At 51.1% G+C, this 27,228-nt stretch overlaps 2 protein-coding genes and 1 pseudogene across 16 annotated transcripts in view; 2 read left to right on the top strand and 1 right to left on the bottom strand.

Annotated features, from left to right (window-relative positions):
- The window catches only part of SLC7A1 (solute carrier family 7 member 1), an 84,919-nt gene extending 73,362 nt beyond the window's left edge, over positions 1-11,557 (top strand). For all 8 annotated transcript variants that reach the window (XM_055244048.2, XM_055244047.2, XM_055244045.2 and 5 more), the window contains 5 exons: positions 1,407-1,509; positions 3,167-3,384; positions 3,650-3,816; positions 4,703-4,811; positions 6,405-11,557. In XM_055244048.2, the coding sequence (XP_055100023.1) occupies positions 1,407-1,509; positions 3,167-3,384; positions 3,650-3,816; positions 4,703-4,811; positions 6,405-6,508 (701 nt within the window). In that variant the 3' untranslated portion in view covers positions 6,509-11,557. The remainder of the gene's footprint in view (positions 1-1,406; positions 1,510-3,166; positions 3,385-3,649; positions 3,817-4,702; positions 4,812-6,404) is intronic.
- Positions 9,175-11,557, top strand: LOC129463482 (uncharacterized; annotated as a pseudogene).
- Positions 11,558-15,030: 3,473 nt separating this feature from the next.
- MTUS2 (microtubule associated scaffold protein 2) overlaps positions 15,031-27,228 on the bottom strand; it is a 729,967-nt gene continuing 717,769 nt past the window's right edge. For all 8 annotated transcript variants that reach the window (XM_055244645.2, XM_055244647.2, XM_055244648.2 and 5 more), the window contains 4 exons: positions 23,589-23,687; positions 22,383-22,502; positions 19,753-19,850; positions 15,031-17,974 (listed from right to left, as the gene is read on the bottom strand). In XM_055244645.2, coding sequence (XP_055100620.1) covers positions 17,761-17,974; positions 19,753-19,850; positions 22,383-22,502; positions 23,589-23,687 — 531 coding nt within the window. In that variant the 3' untranslated portion in view covers positions 15,031-17,760. The remainder of the gene's footprint in view (positions 17,975-19,752; positions 19,851-22,382; positions 22,503-23,588; positions 23,688-27,228) is intronic.

The raw sequence follows: 27,228 nt of genomic DNA, 5'->3' as shown, positions 1-27,228 counted from the left end.
TCACAAAATCCAGGATTTACCCTTTTCATTTGGTGGGAGTGGTAAATAAGTATTTGGTTTTCCAAAATCACCTCACATGGAAGAAATTAGTCTCAAGTTTCCCGTGAGTAGGAACATCGGCATTTGTGGCATGCACAGTTGGGCGCTGTTCTGATTACCCAGAAGGCCCTCCCTCATTGCTCTTTAATTTTGTGTTTTATTCTCCATTTAAATTTGTTTTAGTTGCAGTGATCTAGAGGGGCTTGAGAGATATTTGTGGAAAAATAATGGCTTTGTGTTTATATTTTAGCTTGTGTTGATTGCATGTGTTTTGAAAATATCCCAAAGCAGATATAGCCGAGTTGTTTTTTAATGAGTACTTGACATACACACCCACATGAATAGACACGCATACTCTCACAACACTCACAAAAGATGTTCAGATAAGGGTGCAGGTTTTAATTCATTTTAAAGGCAAGGGACACAGTGAAGGGGCTGATATTATATTGTTTGAGAACAACTCTTCAGATTTCTTGCACGTGAAGTGACTTCACATGTGAAGAACTCTGCTTTCCTGCCCGCCTGCTTGGGTTAGGACCTCCTGTGAGTCCTCCCAGAGCACCAGACCTGCCCTTTATCACCCAGCACTGTTGTCCACTGATGCCTGTGTCTTGGTGGGGTACACTCAAGAAGGCTGGGGACTGTGGTCTGCCCTGTTCAATAGTGAGTACCTAGAACCCAATGATGGGCACACTCTGACCAGAGCTGGATGGATGGCAGATGGGTAGATGGATAGATGCTGAATGGATGGATGGGTGGATCGGATGGATGAATGGATAAATGGTTAAGATAGATGGATGAGATGGATGGGAGATGGGCAGATGGATGAGATGGATTGATGGATGGATGGTGAGTGGACGAATGGAAGATAGATGGACAGATGGATTGATAGCGAATGGATGGATCGATGGGATGGATGACGGATGGATGCACCTGAGTCTGTGAATCAGCATGGTCTAGAGGAAGACACACAGGACTCAGAGTCATAAGAACCTAGTTCGCATCCTTATACCTATGCTTATGAGCTGTGTGACCTTAGATGAGTCTCCTAACCTGTGTGAATGTTAACATCTATAATGTAGGGATGGCTTACAAAGTTGCTATTAAAATCACAAGAATGAAGGGATTCTCTATACAAATGTTAATGATGATTACTGTCTGTTGAGAACTGTGTCTGTGATTTAATCACAAGCTTAAAGGGAAGCTTGACTTCCCTTTAAGCTGTGTCTTTCCATGGGAAGGCCAGGGAAGGGGTGGGAGTAAAAGAAGCCCCCTTCGCTGCCCTGGATGGTGGGCAGCTGTGGTGGTCCTGGTTGTCGGTGCATGCAGACGGCCCTCCACAGATCCTGGTGTCTGTCTCTTCCCAGCTGTGATGGCCTTCCTCTTTGACCTGAAGGACTTGGTGGACCTCATGTCCATTGGCACTCTCCTGGCTTACTCGTTGGTGGCTGCCTGTGTGTTGGTCTTACGGTATGTATGGCTTTTTGGGGTTTCATGACAGAAATGCAGATGCACCTGGTAGCCTTTTCACAGTTCAGCTATGGTTTATGTGATGAATGAAACTTTTAGGTTGGTGATAGCTCCATTGGGAGCTGCCAAGGAGAGGGGAGGACCTGGGTTGAGAGCCCAGTTAGGAGGACGTCCTTAGCAAGAGTTGGGTGGCCCCTCACCCCCCTCTGTCATGTACCCTCATTTTTAAGGCTAAATGTTGGGTGGATAGAGACAGATTCCCGGTCCAACTATTAGGCCAGGATCCTGGGATCAGAATATCTGAAGACTGATTGCAACTTGGTTCAGATTCTTGGGACAGAGAGGATTGAGGGCTGCCCTGGTAGGAGTTAGGAAAACCCAAGGCCTGTGAAACCCAGGTCAGCGTAATGCTTCTGCAGCTTCGTTGCACTGTGGTTGGAGGAATGAATCCCATTATGTGGCATGGGGTGCCCTAGGTTGATGTTCAGAGACACTGTGGGGTCGGCTTGTTGTAGCCTGATGGGGGCCAGGCAAGCCTCTCACAGTCGCAGTGAAGCTGCTCTGGGCCTAGGCTTGGTGTCTTGGTGTTCTCACCTGCCCCAGCGCCCACTCCCAAAGCGCATCCCTGTGCAGCTTCCATCCTGAGAACCTGTGCTCATGGAGACGCTCAGCACTGGTCTCCCCTCAAGAGCCTCCTCATTTCTTTTCAGGGATTCCCACCTTCAAGGCCATTGATTGCATTTCCAAGGTGTTCAGCAGCTGATGCACATAAAACCCAGGCTGAGCCTTAGCAGAAGCTCTTTAGAATCAGCTAAGACTATTGGGGACCCCTTATTCCTCCCAAGGGGCCCAATGCTAGAATATTCTCTGAGGTCCCCCACTTTCTTAATTGACCGAGTGGGGTTGCACAAGTGAATCCATACAAAAATGGTTAATATCTTTATACTCCCTCTTAGAATTGATCATATGCAAAATAATTCATACAGCACTCTGTGTTTCAAAGCTGGTGGAAAAGATTTGCACTCTGTTCATTTTGGGTGGGAAGATGAGGCACCTCATTCAGGATGGATGCTCCACTAGCAGGTAGCTCGTGTCTTGGAAATCACGCTGCAGGCTCGGCCCTCCAACCAGCCACAGAGAATTATTTACTCTAAGGTACTTGGAGTTTTAAAATAAATTGATCCAATTAAGTCACACAAACAGAATTTCTCCAATCCATCCAGCCTGCAGCCACATTTTTCTGGCTCTCTGTGCCAAGTAGGATCCCGGCGTTATTGCTTCCTATTTCTCTCCTTCCTTTTTGCTCCCTACAGCAGTAATTTTGTGGGAAGTGGCCTAATATCTTTAGCATCTGAGGGCCGCTCCCACTTCTCAGAGCAAGAGAGATCCTCTCAAAGTATTCCTCTGGGCTGCTCATGGTGGAGGTCATGTCGCCCCGAAGCAGAGACCATGGAGGATGTTCCCCAGAAGCAACAGCGGGAGGTGGTGTTCCCAGTCTCTCCTCGTCTGTCTACAATGCAGCATGTGACTATATCCTTCCCATTTTATACCTTGTGTCCCAGGCAGCTCACTTTGGAGGCTTATTGAGAACTTGAGTTGGTGCATGTCGTTTTGCTTGAAGCAGATGATGGCGGTCACGCAATACCTTTCTTCCCAGGTATCAGCCAGAGCAACCTAACCTGGTATACCAGATGGCCAGTACTTCTGACGAGTTAGATCCAGCAGACCAAAATGAATTGGCAAGCACCAATGATTCCCAGCTGGGCTTTTTACCAGAGGCAGAGATGTTCTCTTTGAAAACCATACTCTCACCCAAAAACATGGAGCCTTCCAAAATCTCTGGGCTAATTGTGAACATTTCAACCAGCCTCATAGGTAAGAGCTAGCCCTTCCCTGGGGCCTTGCTTGTTGGCATTGCATGGTTTCTAGGCAGTGGAGCTGGAGTTGGGGGAAGGTGCCAGAGAAGATGAGCGTCTCTCTTGCTCCTGGACTGGGACATAGTTACTCTGTGTTAACTGTAGTTGATGCCTTTGGAAATGGAGCCTCTCTCTCCACAAGTTTAGGGGAGAGCAGCGGATGCCTGTGGGAAATTGAGAAATGGTTGAGTTGCAGCTTGCTCTGTCTTTTCCTTCCCCCTTAGCTGCTCTCATCATCACCTTCTGCATTGTGACCGTGCTTGGAAGGGAGGCTCTCGCCAAAGGGGCGCTGTGGGCAGTCTTTATGCTCGCAGGGTCTGCCCTCCTCTGTGCCGTGGTCACAGGCATCATCTGGAGGCAGCCGGAGAGCAAGACCAAGCTCTCATTTAAGGTGAGCAGCTCGGCCTAGGGAAGGAACCCTGGTACACAGACCCTGGCCCTCCTGATGCCTGGCCAGCCCTGCGTGGGCTCAGCCGGGCCTGGGTGCTCCCAAGGAAGGTTTTTGCCAGTCAGCTTCAGGTAATATGGGGCAGGGGCCCTGAAGGCACAGAGAGGACCGGACCCTGGAAGGAGGCAGCAGCCCTCCTCCCTTGGACGTCTCCCTGAGTGGTCAAGGGCAGGCTGACACCTTCCTGCATGACACAGGCCAAGGGAGACCTCACCAGTACCTGGAAATTCGGCATCCATTTCTGAATTCTCCAGAAAATAAATGTCCCTTGTGATCAGTGTTTTATGAAATGTGCTGCCTCTTCCCCAGAGAGTATCAAGGGTGCTGCTGATGAAGCCACTTGCCCCTAAGTTTATACATAATAGCAGACCCAGTGGAGCAGTCCCTCTGGGGTGGTGGGATGCTTCTCATAAATGTCTGCTCAAGTTGATTGCATGAGTTTTCCAAGCCTTGGAGACGGGCAAGGCGTCTCCATTTTTAGATTACACAAATAATAAAAGACGTTGGCCTTAGAGGTAAAGTGGAGGTCTATCTTCTAGTCCTTTCTTTAGCAGGAGAATCGCAACAGAGAAAAGTGAGAATGGAGCTCACTTGGCCATTCAGAGCTTAGAACCAAATCCCCACCTACTAAGATGTACCCTTGGGTGTGTTTGTGTGTGTGTTTGGGTGTGGGCTGTGTGTGGGGGGTGGGGCTGGAGGTGGGCACTCCCTCTGTCTTCCCCAGCTCACCCGACAGTCCCCGTCACTCTCAGGTGTGCTGCCTTTACTAGACAGTTTTACTAAACTATTGGAACTGGTGCCACTGCCTGAGGCTGCCTCCTGTCTGCAGGTTCCCTTCCTGCCAGTGCTCCCCATCCTGAGCATCTTCGTGAACGTCTATCTCATGATGCAGCTGGACCAGGGCACCTGGGTCCGGTTTGCCGTGTGGATGCTGATAGGTATGTGATGCCGCTGCCAGCACGTCCAAGATCCTGGCTTCTCTCGGGGGGCCTCCCTTGTTTCAGATTTCATAACAGAATGACGCACATGCAGTCAGCAGCTTTCTCGAAGATAATGCTGAATCCCTGGTAGGCTGTGAGTCCTCTCCTCCCTGTTAGACACTTTTTGTTTTCATTGCTTCTTGTCCAAACTATTTATTCTGTTGGGCAAGACCTTGATATTAACAGGAACAAGGTGATGAGTCTGCTGCAGATAAGGTACCAGTTATTTTCACCCCAGACAGGAAAGTCTGGCCTGTGCCTCCTGGCCCCCTGGCCTGCCCAGCATCAGATTGGTACGGGCACTAGGCCCAGGCAGGGTGGGTGTCATGGGCTCCTCTGTGATGGCATCTTCTCTGTGGAAGGAGAGTGCTTTGGAGCCTATGGGAGATGCCGCTGGGGTAGGGAGCTTCCACATGAGATAGATCACCAGGGGTGGGTGCAGCCTGTAGGGCCGGCCGAGTCCCACCCCTCTGGGCGTCTCGCCCCAGGGGCTGGAGGGGAGGAACTCATTTCCTTCTCCTCAGCATCTGAGTCATAGTGCTGATAGCCAGGAAAGCGGCCCTGGCCGTTGCCCCTCAGGACCATGTCCCTACAGCCTTGCAGCCCCGAGTTTGCACGCTACAGGCAGATGGCTGCTGCCTCATCTCCCAGGGCCCTCACGGGTTGCTTTTCCTCCAGGAAATACTTTGCAGCCCGTTGTCTGCTGGCACCAGGGTGGGTCCTCATTCTTTGCAAAGTCCAGCCTGTTAGACAGACGTCTCCTAGAGCCTTTCTGAGGAAAAGCTGCTCACAGCTCACTGTGGCGACTTCCTCCAGGCCTGGTGAAGGCAGAGGGTGCCTCTTCCCAGGGTCCCCGTCGAAGTCCCTGTGTTCATGAGCCTGAGCTCCTTTCCTGGGCTCTGGGTGGCTGAGTCCTTGCTTTAAGGCCTGTTTTCCTGTGTCAACCACACAAGGTGGCCCCAATTACCTGGGACCGTCTAGCCACAGCCCCTGGGCAGGTGGTTAGAAGCATAGGTCCTGGACCCACCCTGGAGTCCTGCGTGCAGGAACAGGCTGTGGACTCCTGTGTGAAGTCCATTCCTGGGGCTCAGTGTCTCCTGCAGTCTGACGGTCAGTTATGTGGAGGAAACAGGGCCGTGGGACTGTCCAGGCTGAGAGCCTAGAGACCTCCAGCACCTGCGGGAAACCCCATCTCCGTAGTGCACATTCCTGATAGTCTCGTGGCCTCAGGGGGCATCAGGGGGTTAAGCTGAACGACCCGACGGCTTCTGGTGGCCCTGGCCCAGCTGTTCTGTCTGCTTAGGAAACGCTGCAGCATAAGGCCGTCCAGAGGAATGTAGGGCTTTGCCAGATGTCAAAGCAGACAGTGGCCTTCGTGTGGCAGCTGCTCCAGATGTGGGAAGGTCACAAGGGCGGCTGGCTGCGGGCTCATGCCAGGCAGGGGCAGGCCTCCCGAGAGGGTTTGCTGTGGGACTGCCCTGGGCTCTGAGCCCTGCCTGCGGTGGTGCAACTGGCGCTCTGTTCACGCCCGTCTCTGCTGTCGGCCCACAGGCTTCATCATCTACTTTGGCTACGGCCTGTGGCACAGCGAGGAGGCGTCCCTGGATGCCGATCAAGCAAGGACTCCTGACGGCAACTTGGACCAGTGCAAGTGACGCACAGCCCCGCCCCCCGGAGGTGGCGGCAGCCCCAAGGGACGCCCCCAGAGGACCGGGAGGCACCCCACTCTCCCCACCAGTGCAACAGAAACCACCTGCCTCCACACCCTCACTGCAGCCGAAGGTGCAATTACTTGACCTGCAGCCCCAGCCCACCCTCGGCTCCGCAGCCGGTTCTTCAGGCCCTGGTCACCTCCAGACAGCTGCCTGGCCGGGGCCAATAGGCTGCGGCTGGCCACTGTGTCTCCTCACTTCTCTGAGAAAAGCAGTTCCTCCCCTACCAGCTCAGCCCCGAGCTGCCGCAGCCGCAGGCAGAACGGAGGTCACCTTCTCTCCTTATCTTGGGAACCAGGCCTTCCTCCCCGGGGACTGTTCTGGGATTGAAATTGTGCATACTCCAAACTTTCGCAGCCATCTTCCCGCTCAGCCCCAGACACCCAGCAATCAAGCCAGATGAGTACCACAAAACAGTGTGTCCCCAGCAGCTCCCCACCCCAGAGCCAAACGACAGTAGTGCACTTAAAAAGGAGAATCAGGCCTGTTGTCCTTCTCCCGTTGCATTCAGATGGGTCATTAGGGCCGGACCTTGCTTGCCCCTTGGCTTCTCAGGGCTTTGCTCTGACACCATGACAGCTGCCCGGGGCTCGGCAGGGGGGCTGAGGGCAGCTGGCTCCTCTCAAATGAGGAAGAAGGGATCACTCCCATTAGGGCCTGCTTTGCTTATGCATGTGTGTGCACATGTATGTAAACCAGGGACCTTCTTCAGCTCATGGCCTCCAGGCCTGGGCCGGTTCTTGCTGCTCCTGCCGTCTCCCCCGACTGGCTGTGTCCTGAGTAACTGGAACATGAAACTGTATTTGCAGGACTGGCCCCATGGTGGCCGAGTTAGAAGTCTGTTTCCTGTGAGTCGCCAGTGTTCACTCAGTCTTGCCCTCCCATGCTTTGGAGCCAGTCTGGTGGCTCCTGTAAGGTTCTTAAGGCTGGTGGCAGCTCAGTCTGGGGTCAGGACATGTCGGGGTCATGCGTTTCTGGCCCTGACATGAGCTGTCTGGCCTCTCTGTGACATGATGAAATTGAAATCAATCCACAGTCCATGAAATTGTGACACTCCACCAGATTAAGTTAGGGCATAACAGTAACTTGGAAATGGCCACGTCATCACCCCTGCGGCTATCGTATTGCTGAGATGCGTGGGTCACGGGGGAGGTGATTTCCAGGCGTATCGCTGTCCCTTTTGTGTATCTGTCATCCGGATGCTTCGGACCCCATGCCTCTGCAAGTGGGAGAGACCCGAGCATCCTTCCCACCCCCATAGCGCCAGTGCACTCCACCCCTGCCTGTCTTGCCCGGGTCGGGGCCTGCGGCCAGCACCATTTCACACACACTCCTTGTAGACGGAAGCCAGAGGAAACCTGAACATAGGTGGAGCATTCCGTTTAGAGTCTACTTCAGGAGACAGAAGGCCCGTGCTGATGGGGAGGGAGAGGGACGTGGGCATTTTGGACACCAGGGGAAATGGAAATGCTGCTTTCAAAACTTAGTTTCCTTTCCATTTCTTCCTAGTCTGGCCTTTGACACAAATCTTGTAGAAGCCTGATAAATTGAGGGCACTTGTGCCCTCCCTGTGCCGCCCCCCCCCCCCCCCCAGGAGGTTCTCGGAGAGAAGTGCAAGAATTTTTGAACATGCCAGTGGAGGGCGGGTGGACGGCCATGGGCGGGGCCTCCGTATCAGGCTGCTCACCTTGCTGGGAGCCTTATTCTGATCTCATTTTGAATGTTCCAGAGGGCGCATCATAAGAGCCCAGAGCTCCGATTTCCAAAGAGCGGTATTGACATTTATGGAGATTGGTGCTGTAACGTATTTTGAATAATACTAACTTATTTTGTTGGGGTTTTGGTTTTCTCTTGCTTAGGACCTGGTAGTTATTTGCTTGATTTCTTTTTTCCGTTATTTTCTACATAGGCAAGAAAAGTGAAGTGGTGGGAGAGAATTGCTTTTTTTTTTTCTTTGCTCTAGTTTTTCTTTCTGGCTGAAATTTCCATGCAAGACAGCACCCAATAGACTATTTAGAGTTGACATTTGACATGTCAGTGGGCGCCATGGATCATTCTGTAGGTTGAGAAGGTGTGTCTCCCCTGCTCCGAGTCTCCTCATGAGAGCGCGCTGACAGCTGGGAGTCTGTGGCCTTCCTCACGCAGAGGCCTTAAAGCTGGACACAGAAGCACGCCTAGGCTGGGCAGGGATGGGACACCCCCCGTGCCCCCTCCTTAGAGGACGGGCTTCCTGGTTAGGAAAGGACACGTAGGGGTGCCTTGCATAATAGTTCACTGGTCACCGTGCTTTTATGAGTAGTGTTTTTGTGCAGTTGCCAGGGGTTTTCTCTCTGCAAGGGGAGTGATTTAAGCAATGGTGTCTGGAGTAAGCCTCACAATTTTAATAGACTTTTTTCTTATCATATCCCTCATTTCTTTCCCTGAAATAAAAATACACACAAGCGAAAAAAAATGAGAGTTTCACATCTCTTAGTTCCCTTGCCCAAACAAGAATATTCTTAGTTCCGCTGGCCAGGATTTTCCTACATAGTCAGAACTGACACATTACTAGAGGCACACCCACCAAGGAGTATTGTGCCTACTTTTATCTGTGCACCAGCCACAAATAAATGCCCACGTTGGAAAGACCCATTTGTGATGGGCAAATATCCCTTCCTGCCTCCCACAACCCCTGTGACTGCCCTGCATGTGTTCATGACCTCCGAAGGCCCCAATTCATGAAGCAGCAAACCCAGCAGATCTCCAGCCCTCTGCCTCACGACCTCTGCTGAAGAGGGAGATGAAGTGGGTCTCCAGGGAGGCAGCGGGGGCCTTGTTGGCAGCTGGCTCAGGAGCCGGCTTACAGGAGGGCAGCTCTGCAGTTGGAGGGGCACCATCCAGAGGAGACCAGGCCTCTATGCACCCCCCACTCTACTTATCATCCCTGCTCACACCCTCTTGGCCAAGGCTTTGTGCATCGGATTTATTTTTCCAAATGAAGAGGACAGAGTGATAGATGCATTTTCCTCAGGCTGTCTCAGAAAGGTCACTAAATGTATACTGTTGTCAGAATTGCTGAGATCTCCCCCCACTTTTGTTTTTTGCAGTAGCAAAAACTCTTTCCACTGCGACTTCTTTTATCTATCTCAGGCAACCAGCCACCTGGTCCCTTGTGCTGACTCTAGCACAGTGGCCAGGATCCGATACGAGTCCTGGGGTGGTGGGGGTAGCGGGCTTCTCCACCTACCCCAGCCACCAAGGCCCTGACACACTGCCTCCTGCACCTTCAGCACATCCCTGTGCACAGCTGGAAGGGTGCATGGCCCGCCCACTTTTGTCCAGACGGGTGGAAATGCTGATGATCCCAGCTCCTCCCTGCCGTGCCCCTGCCACGGAGCAGGCATTGTGAACTGGCTGGTGTTTGCAGTCCCACGTGGTGTGGTCTCCAGCCCAACCCATGGTGGAGACTGGAGACAGGGCAATGAGTCCTGGTGGGAGGCACGTGGATATGCCCCATAGGGGCCCCACCCAGGCTTATAGGTAAGGTCCTGGGCACTGCGTGACGCAGGACCCAATGCTGAAGCAAGCCTGCCTGGCTCTGTGCCAGGGCCCCCTTCTGATTCACACATCCCATTTTTACACAGACCCTTCTTAATAAAGGCTGACAGTTCTGTTGGCAGCCAAGAACCCACACCATGAAGACAGGGAGTGAGGGGCCTTTGTGCCCAACCCCAGCACAGCTGCGTTCTGGGGTGTGTGAGAGGCATGTTCGTGTCTGTGCGCTGGTGGTCTCATGAGACAGTTCCGAGGACGGGGAAATTGCTGGGTGGTGGGGGCGTGAGGCTTGTATGTGGAACTGATGCAGAGTTCGCCTGCAGACGGATCTGGATATATGTTATGTATAACTGTTACGTGTAATTTAAAATACATCTGTTTGCCATCGTCATGAGAAGATTATATGTAAGGCTCTGAAGGGAGAGGGAGATGTATATTCTGCCAGGCTCCTGTGGACTTTGAGTCATGAAATTGATTACTGTTGATCCAGCGGTGCAGGAAGCTACACTCCATGTGTCATCACGCTTATGACTCCTAATGGATTTTTAAGGCAAAAAATGTCAGCCGACTCCATCTTCACCCCTCGATTCCTCGAGTCCAGCCTTTCTGTGCCAGTGCTTCACTGAGCCACAACGCTCTCGCCATCGGGACCCGGCTGGGCCTGGAGTCTCGGGGCACAGTTGCCATGGAGCCCTCCTGGGTCATTCTACAACTGTGCTGAGTGCCAGCTGAAAACCCCACAGGAGATGGAGTACCTTGGCCAAGCTTAAAGAGAAGATTTTCTCAGGGTATCTTTTAGTATGTCCAGCAGGGTCAGGAAGCAGGATGGAAAGATGCATTCAGACTGTTAATTTATTAACAAGGCAAATGATTTTGTGTTTCTTGATGACAGACTATTAAGTTTGGGACTTATTTTCCCATTTGAGAAGTTATAATATATATTTAAGATAAGTTTCCTGCTTAAGTTGTGCCTTTCAGCTTCAACGAGTTTAAGGAGCACTAAGGGTAATGATACCAATGAGGGTTGGTTTATTATCAAACCTGAATAGCTGTGGTTTCTCCAGTAAATATTTTCTTCTACTGAACATGGAGCCATTATTAAGAGTTGTGTGTTTTTTATTATGTACATTTGTATATTTTTTTGCTTGTTTGATGTTCTATTTTTCTAATAGTTTTCTTATAGTTTCTTAAGGTTGTGATACTAGATTTAGATTCCGATGCTAACTGCAAATCAGGTTGGTCTCTGCTGGGTCTCTCCTGCTTTTATTTTACTTTAAGGACAAGTGTAGTTGTCGTCCACCACCTTTCAAAAAATGTGAAACTGTCCTGCCTCCCCTTTTTGCTAACAACACTGTGTACATTGACAACTTCCTACCATACTTTATGTTGTAAAATCAAACTATTTCGTGGTACATTATCTCATGCTTCTGCAAATTCTAATAAATTCTATGGCTTCCATGTGTGTGGTGTGATCTCAAGAATCCTAGCGGGTCTCTCCTGGGACCCAGGCCTGGCAGTGCCCCATGGAGAGTTCCACATCCCGCTCTGCTTCCCCACAGCCTGTGAATTTAGTCCCATCTTCTCATTTTCCTTTAGCCATTTGGGGAAAATCCTTATTCCAACAATTTGAGCCCCAACCAGAGAATCCCTTGAGCCCCCATTTTGGATCTCTGGTACTGTCTGCAGATTTATCTGGCTTTGGGGCCACAGAAGTCTTCCTTCCAACCAAGCTGTTGGGTAAAGCAGCTCAGAGGCTGCCATTTGTCAGGCATTTGCTGAAGGACTTGGTCTCCGGCAACAAAACGCCCTCGCCCGTTGCCGCCCCAACCTTTGCTGGCCTGCACACACACCATCCTGTTAGAGGGAGCAAAGTGCATGCAGGACAGAGGGGCTGTGGGGGAGTGTAGCTATCCTGGTAATTGTTACTATCTCACTCCCTCAACTCCCTTGAGAAAGGATCCATTTTTTGCACTAGAGGCGAATTCAGTCAAGTGGGCCTTAATTCTCAGACAGTAAAAGGCAGTGATTCACAGCGGCTATACCAGAAGATCTGCTGCCCAGAAGATAAGGTTTGACCTTTGAGTTTTGTCAGCTGATGGATGGTGCTGAAAGCAGACACGCAGGGAGCTGTGCGGAGGGGAAGGCAGGCGAGCTGCTCTCCGGGCCCCAGCGTGCCTATGATCTGGAATATGGGATGAGCATCTGCACCTGAAAGCATCATGCACATTTCATGTTCCTTGGCCACACAGAAAGCCAGACCACAGAGCTTGCGCGGTGGGTAAGCAAGATTGTGCAGCATGCACCTGGGACACAGGTTGGGCGTGGTCTCTGGCCCGGTGTAATTACTGCGGGAGGTTCTGTTGATGCAGAACCTGATTCACAAAAGGGGCCAGCTTTGCAAAGCAGCCCAGAGAGCCTGATAGGTTCCAGAATTGGGATATAAGCACGGGGCATGCCTTGTTCCTGGATTTTTGTATGTGTCTTATAGGAAGGCGATCTCTGGTCCCTAAGGATGACTTTGAGCCAAGTGCAAGATGGACCCCAGGTCCTGCAGCGCCACACTGCCACCTAGTGGCTACTGCTTGGTGCCGCACAGGCAGCTCGAAAAGGCCATGCGAAATCTTTCAGCAGTCTCTTTGAAAACCCTGACCAGTGGCTCCTCAAGGTCCCGTGGGGCGATGCCAGGCTGGAGGCTTGAGGGGCACCACCTGGAGAAAGTTTTCCCTTGCACAGTTTGGTTATGAAGCACCTCTGGTCATTCAAAAGCTGCCCCCAAATGGCATTCGCAGCAACGAGAAAGCCTGTGGAGCCATGGCCTGGGGTGCTGGCCTGGATTCCAACTTCAGCCCAGCCCTTACACCACACAGACCTGGGCAGGGTCTGAGGCTGCAGCAGGGAGGGCTGGAACCAACTACAGATAATCCCATCAGCCCCTGTTCAAAGGGAAAACTTCAGTTTTACTAAATTAAGCCTGTCCACTCAGCCATAAATACAGCCATTTAAAAAACACAATGTGAGGAAAAGTCTTCAGGACTGAAACAGGCAGTATGTTTGCTGATGAGGGGAACAGCTTTTTGGCTCTTGGTGTGGCTGAGCACTTAATCCCAGTGGATTTGAGACTGTGTGGGGAAGAAAAAGCTGTGCTGGGTGGGACTTTGCCATGGATGCTTTTAAATTCCCCTTAAAACAACGCACCTGATGAGTGCCAGCTGGTTCAGAACCGCTGTTCCCACAGTGCAGGAGGAGGGACGAAGCCCAGTGCCTGCCATGTGAATTTGGCGGTGCAGTCATGTGAGAAGCTGCTATGCACAGCCAGCAGCTGCGTGGCAGGTGCTCTCTTCGTGTCTGTGGTGTGAGTGCCTTAGAGGGAGGAGGCATGGGCACCCAGGAGGTCTGTACACATACAAGGGACAGGGCAGTCTGAGCTCGGAGCTGCAGGGCATCCCGACCCTGCCTGGAGCTGGCACTGGAAAAGACTTCTCGACTTAGTGAGCGAGGAAGATTGGCCTGCATCATCACGCTGCGGTGAGAGTGACCCAAGCGTGGCCCTCAGAAACACCAGATGTCTGTCTTGGTTTTATTTTATGAGGTTTGGGGCAAGAGGTTTGAGAGATGCAGACCTGCTAACAAAAATGTATTTAGCAAATTTAAGTGAATTAACATGCTCTGTCTTAACCACCAGAGTGGCTTACCAGCCTTCTGGATTGTGTGTAGAGTGTGTGTATCTGTGTGTGTGCGTATTTAAGCGTTTGACAGACTCTCATGTGGGCAGGATCCTCACCGCTTGGTGGTTATGGATGAGGTGACAGGGTGCAATCCCAGAGTCATTGCTCGAAGCGTACACACTGATGCAGCAATGGCTTTGAGAACATCCTTCAACTCCAATCGCGGGTGGGAAGCTGTCCAACCACTTGGTTTCCACCTGTGCTTAACTCCGTAACTCCCTTCTTGCTAGGGGGATGCAAGTCTCCCATGAAGGGAGAGCCAGGCTCTCAAAGCTCCTTGGCACAGAGGAGGGCAGTGAGTTGACTTCCAGAGTCTCCTCTGCCTACTGCAAATGAGCCGTGGAAGGGGACACCATTCTCCATGGACAGTGGAAAGCTGGCTCTAATCTCACCTCCTGTTCGTGTTGGTGGCTGCCACCCATTTGTTCCTTTGTTATGTGGAGGTGCTGCCACCTGCCTTGTTTACCGCATAAGGTGGGGTAAGGACAATGGGAGGGGGTCATTATGAAAGTGAAGGGTGCTCAAGACACCCCAAAAGAAACAAACAGGTTAGGACACATGGCCAGGTAGATTATTAATAACTAGATGATTGCCATCGATACACGGGGATGACCCAGAGGTGGCCCTGGGGTGTTCCCTGTGAGGTCCGGAAGTGAATTGTGTGTCTACAAAGGGTCTGTTGTTGACTACTTGTTCAGGAGGGACTTGCTGATCTCCCTAAAACAGCTGCCACTCCCACAAACCCTGCAAAACCACCACAGGGAACCTGCGAACCCAGCTGTCTCCCTTGTGACGGTGCCAGACACCTGTGGGACACTCTGAGGTCTAGCTGGCTAAACCGGCTGCAGCCCAAACTGAAGGCCATCGGGATGGGGGGAGCAAGCACTTTCAGGTCGAAATGAGTGAATGACCTTTTATGTCCTCCTTCCAGCTAACTCCAGCACACCCTGGGCTTGCAGAGCAGAGGCACTGAGCTCCCACGTCCAGGGGAGGGACTGCTCAAGCCCCCAGGCTGGAGGGGTGGGCGCAGGGATCTGGGACCTGCTGAGTCAGGGGAGAGGGGGTCTCTAGACTTCTCTCACGGACAATCACCCAACCCCGGCACACACAGAAAAGGGGTCCAGCCTGCAAACACCACCCTCGTTGCCTCCCTGCCTGGGATCCCCAGCCTGAGAGGGACAGGTCTCCAGTTACATCAAGTAGATATCGCAGAAAGTCCCTCAAGTTTATTTTAATAGGCTTTAGAGTTAAACACAAATATGCAACACAATGTGTAGGGGCAGGAAAAGGGATGTTGTGACCCCATTCATTCAACTAATCACGGCCAGGGCTGCCCCCACCCCCATCCATTCTGACATCCAGCCAGAACCTTGTCCCAGCATGTGGTGGGCAGGGGCGGCGGTGGGGGGCAGGCCGCCCATGCATCTCCCAAATGCCACGAAGAGACAGGTGGTATCTGGTGGGTCTGTCTGAGGCAGGTGCGGAGGCTGCAGCATCCGAACGTGGAAACATCGCTCCAGCCTGGAAGGGGACAGAGGCAGACCACGTGGAGAGAAAGCCGAATTCTGATGGTGTGGGGGGTGGAAGAATTGAGAAGGAGGCACAGCAGCTGCCGCCCCATGTGTTTCGGGAGCGGTGATGGCTCAGATGAGGAGCCATACATGATGGGTGTCCGTAACAAAAGAAAAAAAAACCCACGAAGCCAGGGCCACGTGGAAATTAGCTCAAGTACCCAAGGTCAGGGCGGGTTACGGCAAAGCTCTCACCGAAGTCCACCTAATGAGGAATTACTTAGTGCTAACAATGCTACAACTCTGACCACAGCAGCCTAATACACTGTACCACGTTCTAGCATCACACGGAAGTCAGTATTGCTGTGTAACTGCGTTTAGCAGGTGCGGCTATGTAAGCAGTTCCTAATTCGGACAGCTAAGCTGTAACTGAATTTGTGTTTGCAGGTTGTGCCTGCTACTAGAATAAATACTTGTGTACTTAGTCAATGTGGCGTGATCTACTCTAATGGAATGCCCAACTCAATATCACAGTATCATGCAGAGCCACTAAAGCAAAGAGAAATGGTGGTGTTTCCATGTGGATTTACCGTGTATGACCCCAGAAGGAGCAAGACCCTTGGAGGTTAGCTGGAGATGCACCTGAGGCCCGGAAGCCCAGCTTGGACTCATGCTAGGGCCAGGGACCATGTCTGCCTTCATGTTGGCCACACGTGTGCCAAGTAGGCGTGCCCTGGGCAAGCCGACCCCATCCGCGGGCTGTTTCTTACCCGTTCCATGGCTCCGGCCCCTGCAGGACCCCCTCATGGTTCTTCTCGCCTTGGGCACACTCAAAGACATGCCTGTGCTCAGGACAATTTTTGGGGGGTCTCAGGGAGAAAGTGCAGGGTCTTTGTCGCATACAGGAAACAAGGGCATCATCGTCATCACCATATCTGTTAAAACTACTTCTTCCTTTTGTGTATCATGCTCCTAATCTTCCACACCACTACATGAGTACTGTTCATATCCTAATTCTACCATTTTAGAGACAGATGCCAGTCCAGGAGCTGGTGCCCCCTGGCTGGCTGTTTCACTGGACTCCTCTGTTTGGGAGAACCTTCTGGGTCTAAGATGGGAGCACAGTCAGCAGCAGCGTTGCCTGATCATCCAGCAGGAAGTGGAAGTGAGTTTCTGGGTGGTCGTGTGATGATCTAGCAGAGCTCAGAAATGGTCCCCCGGGACAGAAATGGTGTTTTTTTCTGGAAGCCCCTGCTAGACCCCCTGAGCCATCTCAGTGTGCAGTGAAGGGGTTGAGTTGTAGAACCAAACTGAAGGGGGGCTGCTATGAAATGGGGGCCTGAGGGTCCTATTTCAACGAGTTGATCTTTTACAGCATCGCATCAGAGTGAACCACATGGAAAGCTGGAGTGATGTTCCCCCTCTGTGCCTGGCCAAAATACAGACCTTGGCAACAATTTCCTTCATGAGGATGGAGCGCGAATGGGCGCAGTCATCTGCAAGGTCATCCTCACTCTTACTCAAAGGTCAGGCTCTGCCATGTTTTCCGGAGGGTGCAACAATAGCTTCATGACCGAGTCTGAGATGCCATTCAGGAAAAAAGCAAAACTTGTGTTTACAAGATTAGAGATGAGTCACTGTCATGAGTAACATCTGCAAAACTGCTAAACCCCCTTAGGGTTTCCCACTGCTCTCCCTTATCCGCTCATGACAGGAGTATCAATAATTAAAACTTGCGAATGGAATAATAGTGATCTCACATCATGTTGACTAAGAAGCTGATTGTTCCAAAGGCAGTTACCGTTCACAAATAGCTGGTGTTCGTATTAAAGAGAGTACCACTTGGTGGTGAGTTGAAAGGCGCTTCTTCTCTGTATCTTTTTTTTTTTCCTTTTTCTATTTTGGGTAGAAATATTCCTGGGAAGCTAGATAGAAATGCATTTTCATTTCCCAATAATTCTTAGGCACAAGTTAGAAAACTGCTGACCTTCACTAAAATATGTCAGCACTTCATGTTATAAAAAATGAAATTCAGAACCGCAGCATGTGTATATACGTATATGTAAATATACACACATATCGGTGCAGTACACAATGATTATTCAACGTATATTGAAAACTGAGCTTTTTGTAACTAACCTGAAATTCTGCAGTGAAAGTTCATTGCTCAAGAACAATTGCAAGTGTCTTTCTTTTGGCTCTAACTATGGTAAAACGTTTGCACATCAGACTTTACCATTTACACCTTCCTAAGTGCCGACACCAGGGCAGTCTTACACAGGGATCAGAGGAGGACGCGCCTAGGATGCATTCGCAGCTACTGAGCATGCGCACAGGGCCAGCTCCGGCGGCACCGGGTCAGTGCTCCCTCAGGGTGGAGACCGGAGGACGAGAAGCCGGAGCTCCCGCAGGCCGTGTAGTGGCGTCATCTGGGTGTTGTGCTGACTCTGGCCGGAGAGGAGGGCCCCGAGGAGGAGCCGCGGTAAACGGGAGATGTGGGCGAGAGTTTAATCGGACTGGTCGGGTCCCCAGTTTGGAGCTTCCAAAGCAGCTCTTCATTGGTTCGGCTCAATCTCTTCTTCTCCTGGGTTTCCTTCTCAACATATTCCTGGAGGTTAGCATTTTCCTCCGACAGCTGTCTGCATGGGCACAATGACAAATAAGTGGCAATCATGCTAGCAGACACCGAACCTGAGGTCAGGACAATGGTGCAGGGCAAAGGGAGGAGGCCATGATGCCCACAGGGAGAACAGGGACCAGGGTGACCCAGTGACCAAGAACTTTGGTTGAATCATGATTTCCATTTGGCCCAATGACGCATCTGTTCTCAGAGCCTCTCTGGCCAATACCCATCATCTCCCAGGCCCTCTGCCCGGTCAGGGGAGGCACTGGCTGTCCACTGGACAGGGCAAAGGCCAGCGACTGAAAGGAGGGAAGTGGAGAGCTGGAGTGGGTATGCTGCCCGGAGGCTCCGAAAGGAGAGACAGCCGTGCAGCTGGCAATTGACAATGACAACAGCACAAGAGCAGCGAAGAGCCGCGGGCCTTCCTGGGACTGCCAGGAAGCTGGGGTGCCTTCTCCTGGCCTCCCTGCCCCAGGCTTGTGCCTCCACGACAGCAGGTATCCTCCCCTGCTGGAAATGCTGCTCTAAGGCTCTGTGTCTGCCTGCTAGACTGGGAGCTCTGGAGGACAGAGGCCAGAGCTCTGCATGCTGAACTCCCAGCATCCAGCTGGTGCTAGGCACGTAACAGACGCTCAGTTAATGTTTGCCGATAAAGGCTGGTGGGTGAAAAAATGAATCCGAGTTGCTTGCTTTGTTGCATTTTTGAAGAATGACAGCACCTTTGAGGAACCGACAGGAATAAGTACATACGCATTTTAAAGCTGGACAGACTGAGGTCCAGAAAAATCACCTCTGTTGGATAAAGTCTGCACTTGCTCTGCTGACAAGGGCACCTTTGGAGCTTCTGGAGCAAAGGGAGCCTGCTGCCTGGGGCGCAGCCTTTCCTATGTGCCTCTGAGGTGAGAACAAAATGCCTGCACTAGGGGCTTAGTTATGGGGGCAATGGCTGTGCGTCCATTCATGCATGTGTGCAAGAGCGTATGTATGTGAGAGGATGTACATGTGAGAATAAGCATGTACCTGTGAAGATAAGCATGCACATGTGTGTGTGCAAACATGAGGGCATGTGAATAGGTGTGAGGGATTGTATGAGTGTATGAGTGTGTGCATAAGTGTGTAAGAGTGGGTGTGCATGAGTGGGAGTATGCAAGCGTGTGTGTGAGCATGCAGTGCCTGTGTGAGTGCATGTGAGTGTATGCATATGCACGAGTTATGTGTGCAAGGGGAACACACCACGGGTGAGCGCTGACGAGCCTAGATGAGTTGAGTGGGCAAGGGTTCGGGCCTGGGTCTTACTGATATGGCTGAGCCCTCATGGAAGAGCAGCTGATGAAGCCAAAACCCTGCTTTATCCCCACATTGTGCTGTGTGAGGGAGGAGCCTGAACAACCTTCCTTGAAAGCTGGGGCACCTCAGAGCAGGGCCCCACAGGGACAGGCAAGACCTGGATGGAAATTGTGAATTTCTGGAAGTTGGAGTATCAGCCAGTTCCCAGCTGGCCCTCCTTTCCTAATATCTTCCAAAAATAAACCCCTTCCCCTCCCAGTGCTGCAGGAGGACCCTGCTGCACACTTTTGCCGATTTCACCCATTTCTCCCGAGGTGGGGCCCATTGATATGTGGCCAGGGATAGGCAAGATGGCCACAGGAGTATGTTCTTGTTCTTCAGGTCTTGGGGGAAACAGCAAGAGACTGTGGGGAAAGACTCACAGCCCAGAGTGAGGGAAACTGGATGTTGCAACAAAAAGAAGCTCAAGAGGAAAGTCACTTTGTAGGTGACACCCAGCCCACCTACCTGGTGACAACTGTGTTTTGGTCAATCCTTGCTTTGAGGTCTTCGTTCTGCTGTTGGAGAACCTGGATCTTTTCTTCTAGGATAATGTTCTTTTCTGCCTACAAAGGAAACGGTGTTTAAGAAGTTCTAGCAAGGCCATAAAATAGGGAGTAAACCGGTGCCCTCAGCTCTGGGCATTGGAGGATTATCAAGAACAGCATTTTGCAAACATCAGTTCGTAATGCTTTAGTGATTGTAAAATCAGGTCAGAGGAATGTGACCAGCATTTCTTCTTTAAATGAAACAGAATAGAAAATGCCCATGTGCACCGTAGGTAGCAAATTTCAGATATTTTTATTTTATATATATTATGTGTGTGTGTGTGTGTGTGTTTCTGATGTAAAATGTATTTCTTATAGTGAGTGTCCCCAGGCCCTTGCCATTGTCAGAGATAAGCCATGAATACCACTAGGACCTCGTTCGACTACTGGGTCTCACGGTTCTTCCCAAAGGGTCAACCACACTGCAGCAGCATCCTTGGCCAGCCGTGCGTGCACGACATGACATTCTGAATCAATGGAGGGAGGAAATCTAAATAATGTAAGCATGCTTTTTCCTTTTGAGGCTACGGGCACCCAGGAATGCAAAGCCCAAGAGCAGCTGGGTACATTATCCCCGAATCCCATCATCCCACGGCTGTTACTCCCCGGCAATTGATGCCTTTCCCTGTTAGCGTGTCCTCAAGGGCCTGAGTCCTAGCTGAAATACAGTTTGATTCTAAGACCAATTTAGAAATAAATTATTTTCTGAAAAGAATGTGACAAGTTCACTGTTAATGTAGTTAATCTTTAAAGAAAACTGTCCCTTGTCCATGAACAGGACTTAGGAATCCTAGCCACAGGACTGGCCTCTGTCCCCCCTCTTTAGCAAGGCACCTCACCCAGCCCTCACTTTTGCTCCCAGGAGATGAACTGATCAAGTAGGTTCTTTTTTGCCTGGAAAGGTTTCTGGGATGAGAAGCCATATGGGCAGGCAGAAAGCCTGGAGCATGGCTAAAATCAGCCAAGTAAACCCAGAGGTTTGCTGGTGACCCGATGCAAATGGCCGAGCCAGGAGGGTGAAGATGTGTGGCTGCTCTCAGAACAGCTGGTCCCCACACTGGCAAGGCTGCAAGGCAGAGTTCAGCTGAGGCAAGCGCTGTCCTATAGCTCCCCGCCAGCCCTAGGCCTGGCCTGAGCTGGGAAGTCCTGGGCTGCTGGAGGGTGCAGAGTGGTCAGCATCGCCCAGAATCTTGGCGACAATCCAGCATCACCTGGTCTGCCCCCATTAACTGCACCCGTGCAGCAAGAGATGTCTGCAAAAAGGGATGCCTCCAGAGAGAGAGGTGACATGGCCACCAAATGCAATGGGTGGCCCTAGATCAGCCCCTGGCTTGGTTATACAGATGCAAGGGACATTTCACAAATGGGGAACTTTAAAAATTCGATGAGATGATCAGTTCCTGCCTGAGATGGCAAGCTAAGGATATAAAACACTTATACAATATAATATGTGGGCTGTGTGTGTGGGTGGGTGTGTGCCTGTGCGCATGTGCACGCAGATACTGCCTTACAGAGAAAAAGTCCTGGAAAGTATAAGCACTGGTAGGAATATGATGTTATAATCTGCTTATTTTTTGTTTATCTTATTTCATAATTTTCCACAGTACACATATTTACTTTTGATAGTATCAAAAGTTTATTTTTAAAGGAACAATAATAAAGGGAAAAAATAAGAATCTGAGATCCTGGGACCAATTTCCAGAGCAAGATGGGCTGCCCTTGGAAGGAGGCTTCTCCTCCACTCCCTTTGCACACTTTTCTGGGACTCTAGCCGTGGCCGGGGGCTTGTGCCCCAGGGTATGGGGTGAAATCCTGGGTGTTCTGTGCCCCCTAGGGAGTGCCCTTTGCTAGCTCTGCAGGAGCCAGGCTGGTGGGCTGAGGTGGGCGAGTGTGGGTGAGAGCAAGGACTCTGTTCTGGGCTCAATGTTTGTGTCCCCCCAAATTCCTATGCTGAAACCTAACCCGCAAAGTGATGGTATTAGGAGGCAGAGAACTGGGGAGGGGATTAGGTCCTGAGAGTGAGCCCCTGTGAATGGGATTAATACCCTTATAAAAAGGGCCCCAGGGAGATCCCTGGCCCCTTCTGCCTTGTGAGGACTCGAAGCACTGGGCCAGGCCTCCTGAGCTCCATCTCCGCATCTGTAAAGCGGCTGGTGGTGGCAGCTGCTCCAGCCGTAGGAGTTAGGAGCAGGCTCGGGGAAAGTGCTCCGTGCAGTGCCTGGGCATCAGGGATGCTGCATCGCGCTGGGTCCCCACATGTCCCCAAGAGAGGGCGAGGAGACAGCACAACTGTGGGAAAACCAGGGCGAAGCAGAAAGAGGCTGCCCGTCAGGAAGGCTCCAGAGTTGGACAAGGTGAAGCCACCTCCAAGATTCCTTATGAGAGCTCCTGGCTTCCTGGGAAAGGCCAGCTGTGGGATTTTCTGCTTAGGTGTAAGCAATGGGCAGGTAAGGGACACACCTGGCTGAATACCATCAACGATGACATCAGTGATGACAGCAGGAGCGTCATGGAGGTCAGTTACTCTCCCGAGCAAACGGACCAACTCACCAGCTTTTCCAGCTCAAGAATCTTCTTTTCCTGCTCGTGTATTTGCTGATTCTTCATCTCTAATACCTGCTTCAGACTCTTCATGTCTTCTTCCAAGTGCTGATAAGGAGCCAATGCAATCTAGAGGCAGAGAGCCATGAGCTGTTGACTGGGGCTCCCGGGAAAATCCAGTATTAACCAATGTCACGAATCCAGCTAAATCTATCCTCTTAGGACAAGCGCCCTGATTGCAATTGCAACACCAAAGAGAGAGGATGCTCACAGCCTTCCCTGATGAAGGGGCCCTGCTAGTTTCCCACTGAGAACCCTCCTAAAATCCAGTTCTGTCGGGGAGCAGGTGAGACATGGCCATCAACCACTGGAAACTCTGACTCCAGAATTGCTGGGGGTTGCCAGCCTATGCCCAGCAGGGAATTCATGGGGTAGAAAGAGTAAACCCAACACTGGCTTTTAACATTCACCCGGCCGACTTGATTCACCAGGTAGCTGGGACTCTTACAGGTCCCACCTATGCCCATAAAGAGCTCAGGTACAGGAAACGAGCAAAGTGGTTTAAGAAGCAGAAAAGCCATTTTAGAAAAAGTCATGTTAGAGTAGTGCTGCAGGATATAACAAATTAAAATATAGTGTGTCCTGTTAAATCCAAATTCAGATAAACAACATTTAAAAAAATGCAGTATAAGTATTGCAAGGGACATACTTATACTCAAAAATTTATTTATCTGTAATTCAAATTTAACTGGGTGTCCTGTATTTTATTTGGCAACCCTACGTTAGAGGGAAGGAGTTTTGCCAGCTTTTCTGGAAAAAATTCCCCTCAACCTATGAACACATGCTGCAGCCAAGGCTGCCCCATGTCAGCTTAAAAAGTTGCGGGAGAATGGGTTGGAAGGGGTGGTCAGGCCAGCGGGGTCGGGGGGGGGGTTCCAGACCATGCTTATCATAGGAGCCCCGTGACTCCAGCTGGGGAATGCTGTGGAATTTGGCAAAAATAACACGTAGCTGGAGAAACCCACAGCTGCTGTCTGTCTCAGGGGAAAGCTGCTGACAGGAATTGTTTAAAAATCCAGGGGAGGTCGTGACCAGCTGTCACTTCGGCAGCGGATTCAGAGAGGCCTTGTCTTGGGACGAGACTGCTGAGGGAGTCCCTCGGCCTCGCTGGGGTGGGGTCCCTGCGGGGCTGGAAGCCTGGAATCCAGAAACTACCTCCAGCTGCTCCTCCGTGTTCTTCCTCAAGGCCTCCTCGAAGCGGCGGGCTCTGTCCCGCAGGGACTGGCTCTGGAAGGTCAGCGTGTCCACCTGGTCCTGCAAGTAACGATACAAGGAGTCCAGCTGGGGCCACTACAGACAGCAGCCACCACAGCCTGGACAGCGGTGATCAGCGGGCCACCACTGTGCCTGGGGCATCCTCTGAGTGTTTCCCTTGGGGCTGAAGAAAGAGGGGCCAAAGGAGAGTCCCCAAAACCACACGACAGAGGATGGTTTCCCCCAATGCCTGCCCTCGGCTCACTCCTTCTTAGTGCTTTGTCAGGAAGACACCACAAAAACACTGTGAACTGGGGGCATTTCACAACATCTGATCCCACAGAGGCAGACAATCCTCAGAGAGAATCCTCAGAGGTGCCTCTTGTCCAGGAGGCAACTAGCCCCTGGCTTTGGGAAGGACCACGATGAATGTATTTCAAATACCATGATGAATGCATTTCTCATTTAGGAAGCTCAATCCAGAACCCTTCAAACCTTCCTTGACTTCTTTCTCTCCCTTGGGACCCCTCCCACATCATCAAACCTTCTAATCACCAAACCTTCGAATCACCAAGTCCATAATCAAGTCCTGCCATCCTGCCTCCTAAATGTCCCTAGAACCCACAGACTCCCCTGAGCTCAGGCCACTCTGCTGGCTCCTTCCTGGCACGGTTCCTCTTTTTTTCTGAATTATCACTCCTTTGCCCTCACACTGCAGTCAGGCACTCTCTCTAATGTGCAAACCGGAACCTGTCCTTCCCCTATCTCCTACCCCACTGCCCTCAAGGTGCAGTGCACACTCCCTAACACAGCATCCTCCCAGCCCCGTTGCCTCCCTTACCTCTCGCGGCTAGCTTTCCTGCTGGCAGTGCCTGCCTCCAGCCAGCTCCCTCTCACTCTCGCTTCACTCTGGCTCCCACACAATCTTCCTAGCCTCAGGACTGGGTTGCATGTCCTTGATAGAAGCTGCCACGTAAGCTGCGTCCACACAGTCTCCTCCTCCCTGCTCACACCCACCCAGTAGCCAGACTGGCACTCCCAGCCCTCAACCTTCCCATGCCTGCCAGCTAGGCAGGCAGCTGTCCGCTCTCCACCTGCAGGTTGAAGGAATACAGGCGTGTCTATGGAGACACTGCACCCTTCCCCAGGTCCCAGGGCAGATGCATCTGTGCTGACCCTGCCCCACTCAGCTCCGGCCATGACTCTCAGGACCACAGGCTGGGAAAGGACCACTGATGGCCAAGGAGACCTTCACCCGTCATGTCTCACTCATGCAGACCAGTCCAAAGCTCTTTGCCCAGCACCATTTCTGTAATATCAAAACACAGAAACGAGGTCTCCCATGAACTCTTCTAAAAAATATATAGATATAGATATATAGATACACACACACACACACACACACACACACACATATAAAGAGAGAGAGAGAGAGAGAAAGAGAGAAAGACAGAGACAGAGACAGGATCTCACTCTGTTGCCCAGGCTAGAGTGCAGTGGTACGATCTTGGCTCACTGCAACCTCCACCTCCCAGGCTCAAGCGCTCCTCCCATTTCAGCCTCCCAAGTAGCTGGGACTACAGGCGTGCACCACCACACCCAGCTAATGTTTGTATTTTTAGTAGAGATGGGGTTTCACCATGTTGCCCAGGCTGGTCTCGAACTCCTGACCTCAAGTGATCCACCCGCCTCGGCCTCCCAGAGTGTCGGGATTACAGGCATGAGCCACCATGCCTAGCCTCCCATGAATTTTTCTGGCAAGAGAAATGGTATCATCCCACCAAATAATGGGAAGTGATATTGTGAATGCTAATAAGTGTACACAGTGACACTAACATGGGAAGCACTGGGCTTGACTGCTTGCTTTCTTATGGTGGAGGACCCTGGTCTGCAAACCTCCCTGAGTAGGTTTCTTTTCCTCTTTTTTGTTCTCTTTTCCAGTTACTTCCTTTTTTTTTTTTTTTTTTTTTTTTGAGACGGAGTCTCGCTCTGTCACCCAGGTTGGAGTGCAGTGGCGCGATCTCGGCTCACTGCAAGCTCCGCCTCCCAGGTTCACGCCATTCTCCTGCCTCAGCCTCTCCCAGTAGCTGGGACTACAGGTGCCCGCCACCATGCCCGGCTAATTTTTTTGTATTTTTAGTAGAGACGGGGTTTCACCGTGGTCTCGATCTCCTGACCTCGTGATCCGCCCGCCTCGGCCTCCCAAAGTGCTGGGATTACAAGCGTGAGCCACCGCGCCCGTCCCCTTTTTTTTTTTTTTTTTTTTGATAAAGACTCACTCTATCACCCAGGTTGGAGTGCAGTGGCATGATCTCAGCTCACTGCAACCTAAGCCTGCTGGATTCAAGTGATTCTCGTGCCTCAGCCTCCCGAGTAGCTGGGATTACAGGCCCCCACCACAACGTCTGACTAATTTTTTTTTTTTTTTTTTTTTTTGAGTTTTGCTCTTGTTGTCCAGGTTGGAGTGCAATGGCGCGTTCTCGGCTCACTGCAACCTCTGCCTCCCGGGTTCAAGCGATTCTCCTGCCTCAGCCTCCCGAGTAGCTGGGATTACAGGCATGCACCACCACATCCAGCTAATTTTGTATTTTGGGTAGAGACGGATTTTACCAGTTGTCCAGGCTGGTCTCAAACTCTGACCTTAGGTGATTAGCCCGCCTCAGCCTCCCAAAGTGCTGGGAATACAGACGTGAGCCAACGCGCCTGACCCACATCCAACTAATTTTTTTGTATTTTTAATAGAGACTTGGTTTCACCATGTTGGCCAGGCTGGTCTTGAACTCCTGACCTCAGGTGATCTGCCCCCCTCAGCTTCCCAAAGTGCTGGGATTACAGGCATAAGCCACCGCGCCCAGCCTACTTCCATTTTATTTTTAAGAAACAGAAGTTCCCACAGTTCCATGAAATGCAAATGCCAGTGCATTAAGGCAGTATGCTGCAGGTGGGGGCTTGCACGCCTATGAGCTGAAATGTTCATCACGGCCCTGGCAGTGTAGCAGGTGACCTAGCACAGGTCACCTGCTACACTGACTATAAAAATGACTCTCCCTCCCTGGCTCCTACACCAAACCTCCTCAGTGTTGTCAGAGAAAGCATTTCTTTTAAGCCTCTTTCCCTCCATTAAAAAACAAAACAACAGCAAACTCGTCAGGCAATTACAACACAGAATGGATCTAAGATACCAAACTGATGTTTCTGCCTTATTCACCATCACTCAAAACAGATCTGCAGGGACAGAATGTGCTGTTGCAACTAACTTGGGCTGGCTTCTTTATGTCATGCTAAGAGGCACAAAGACCTGGCTGGAGCCAACCAACAGCATGACAATAATCACAATAAATGTAACAATGCTTGTTATTATTACAATAGTTACAATAGCTGCCACTTATTAGCAGTGACCTAAGCCAACCCAGGGCTATCCACTTTTCACATGTTATTTCCCTTAATCTGTTCATACCTTAAGAAAGATATTGTCATCATCCTTATTTTAAAGAGTAAACTAAGGTTTACAGAGGCTACCTAACTCTCCAAGATGTGAAAGCTAGTAAGAGCTAGCGCAGCGGGGATTTAAACAAAAACTCAAATCTCTAACCACCAAACC

This window comes from Symphalangus syndactylus, chromosome 15 (genome assembly GCF_028878055.3).
Source record: "Symphalangus syndactylus isolate Jambi chromosome 15, NHGRI_mSymSyn1-v2.1_pri, whole genome shotgun sequence".
NCBI classification, from domain to species: Eukaryota; Metazoa; Chordata; class Mammalia; order Primates; family Hylobatidae; genus Symphalangus; species Symphalangus syndactylus.
This window is presented reverse-complemented; position numbering and strand designations above follow the sequence as displayed.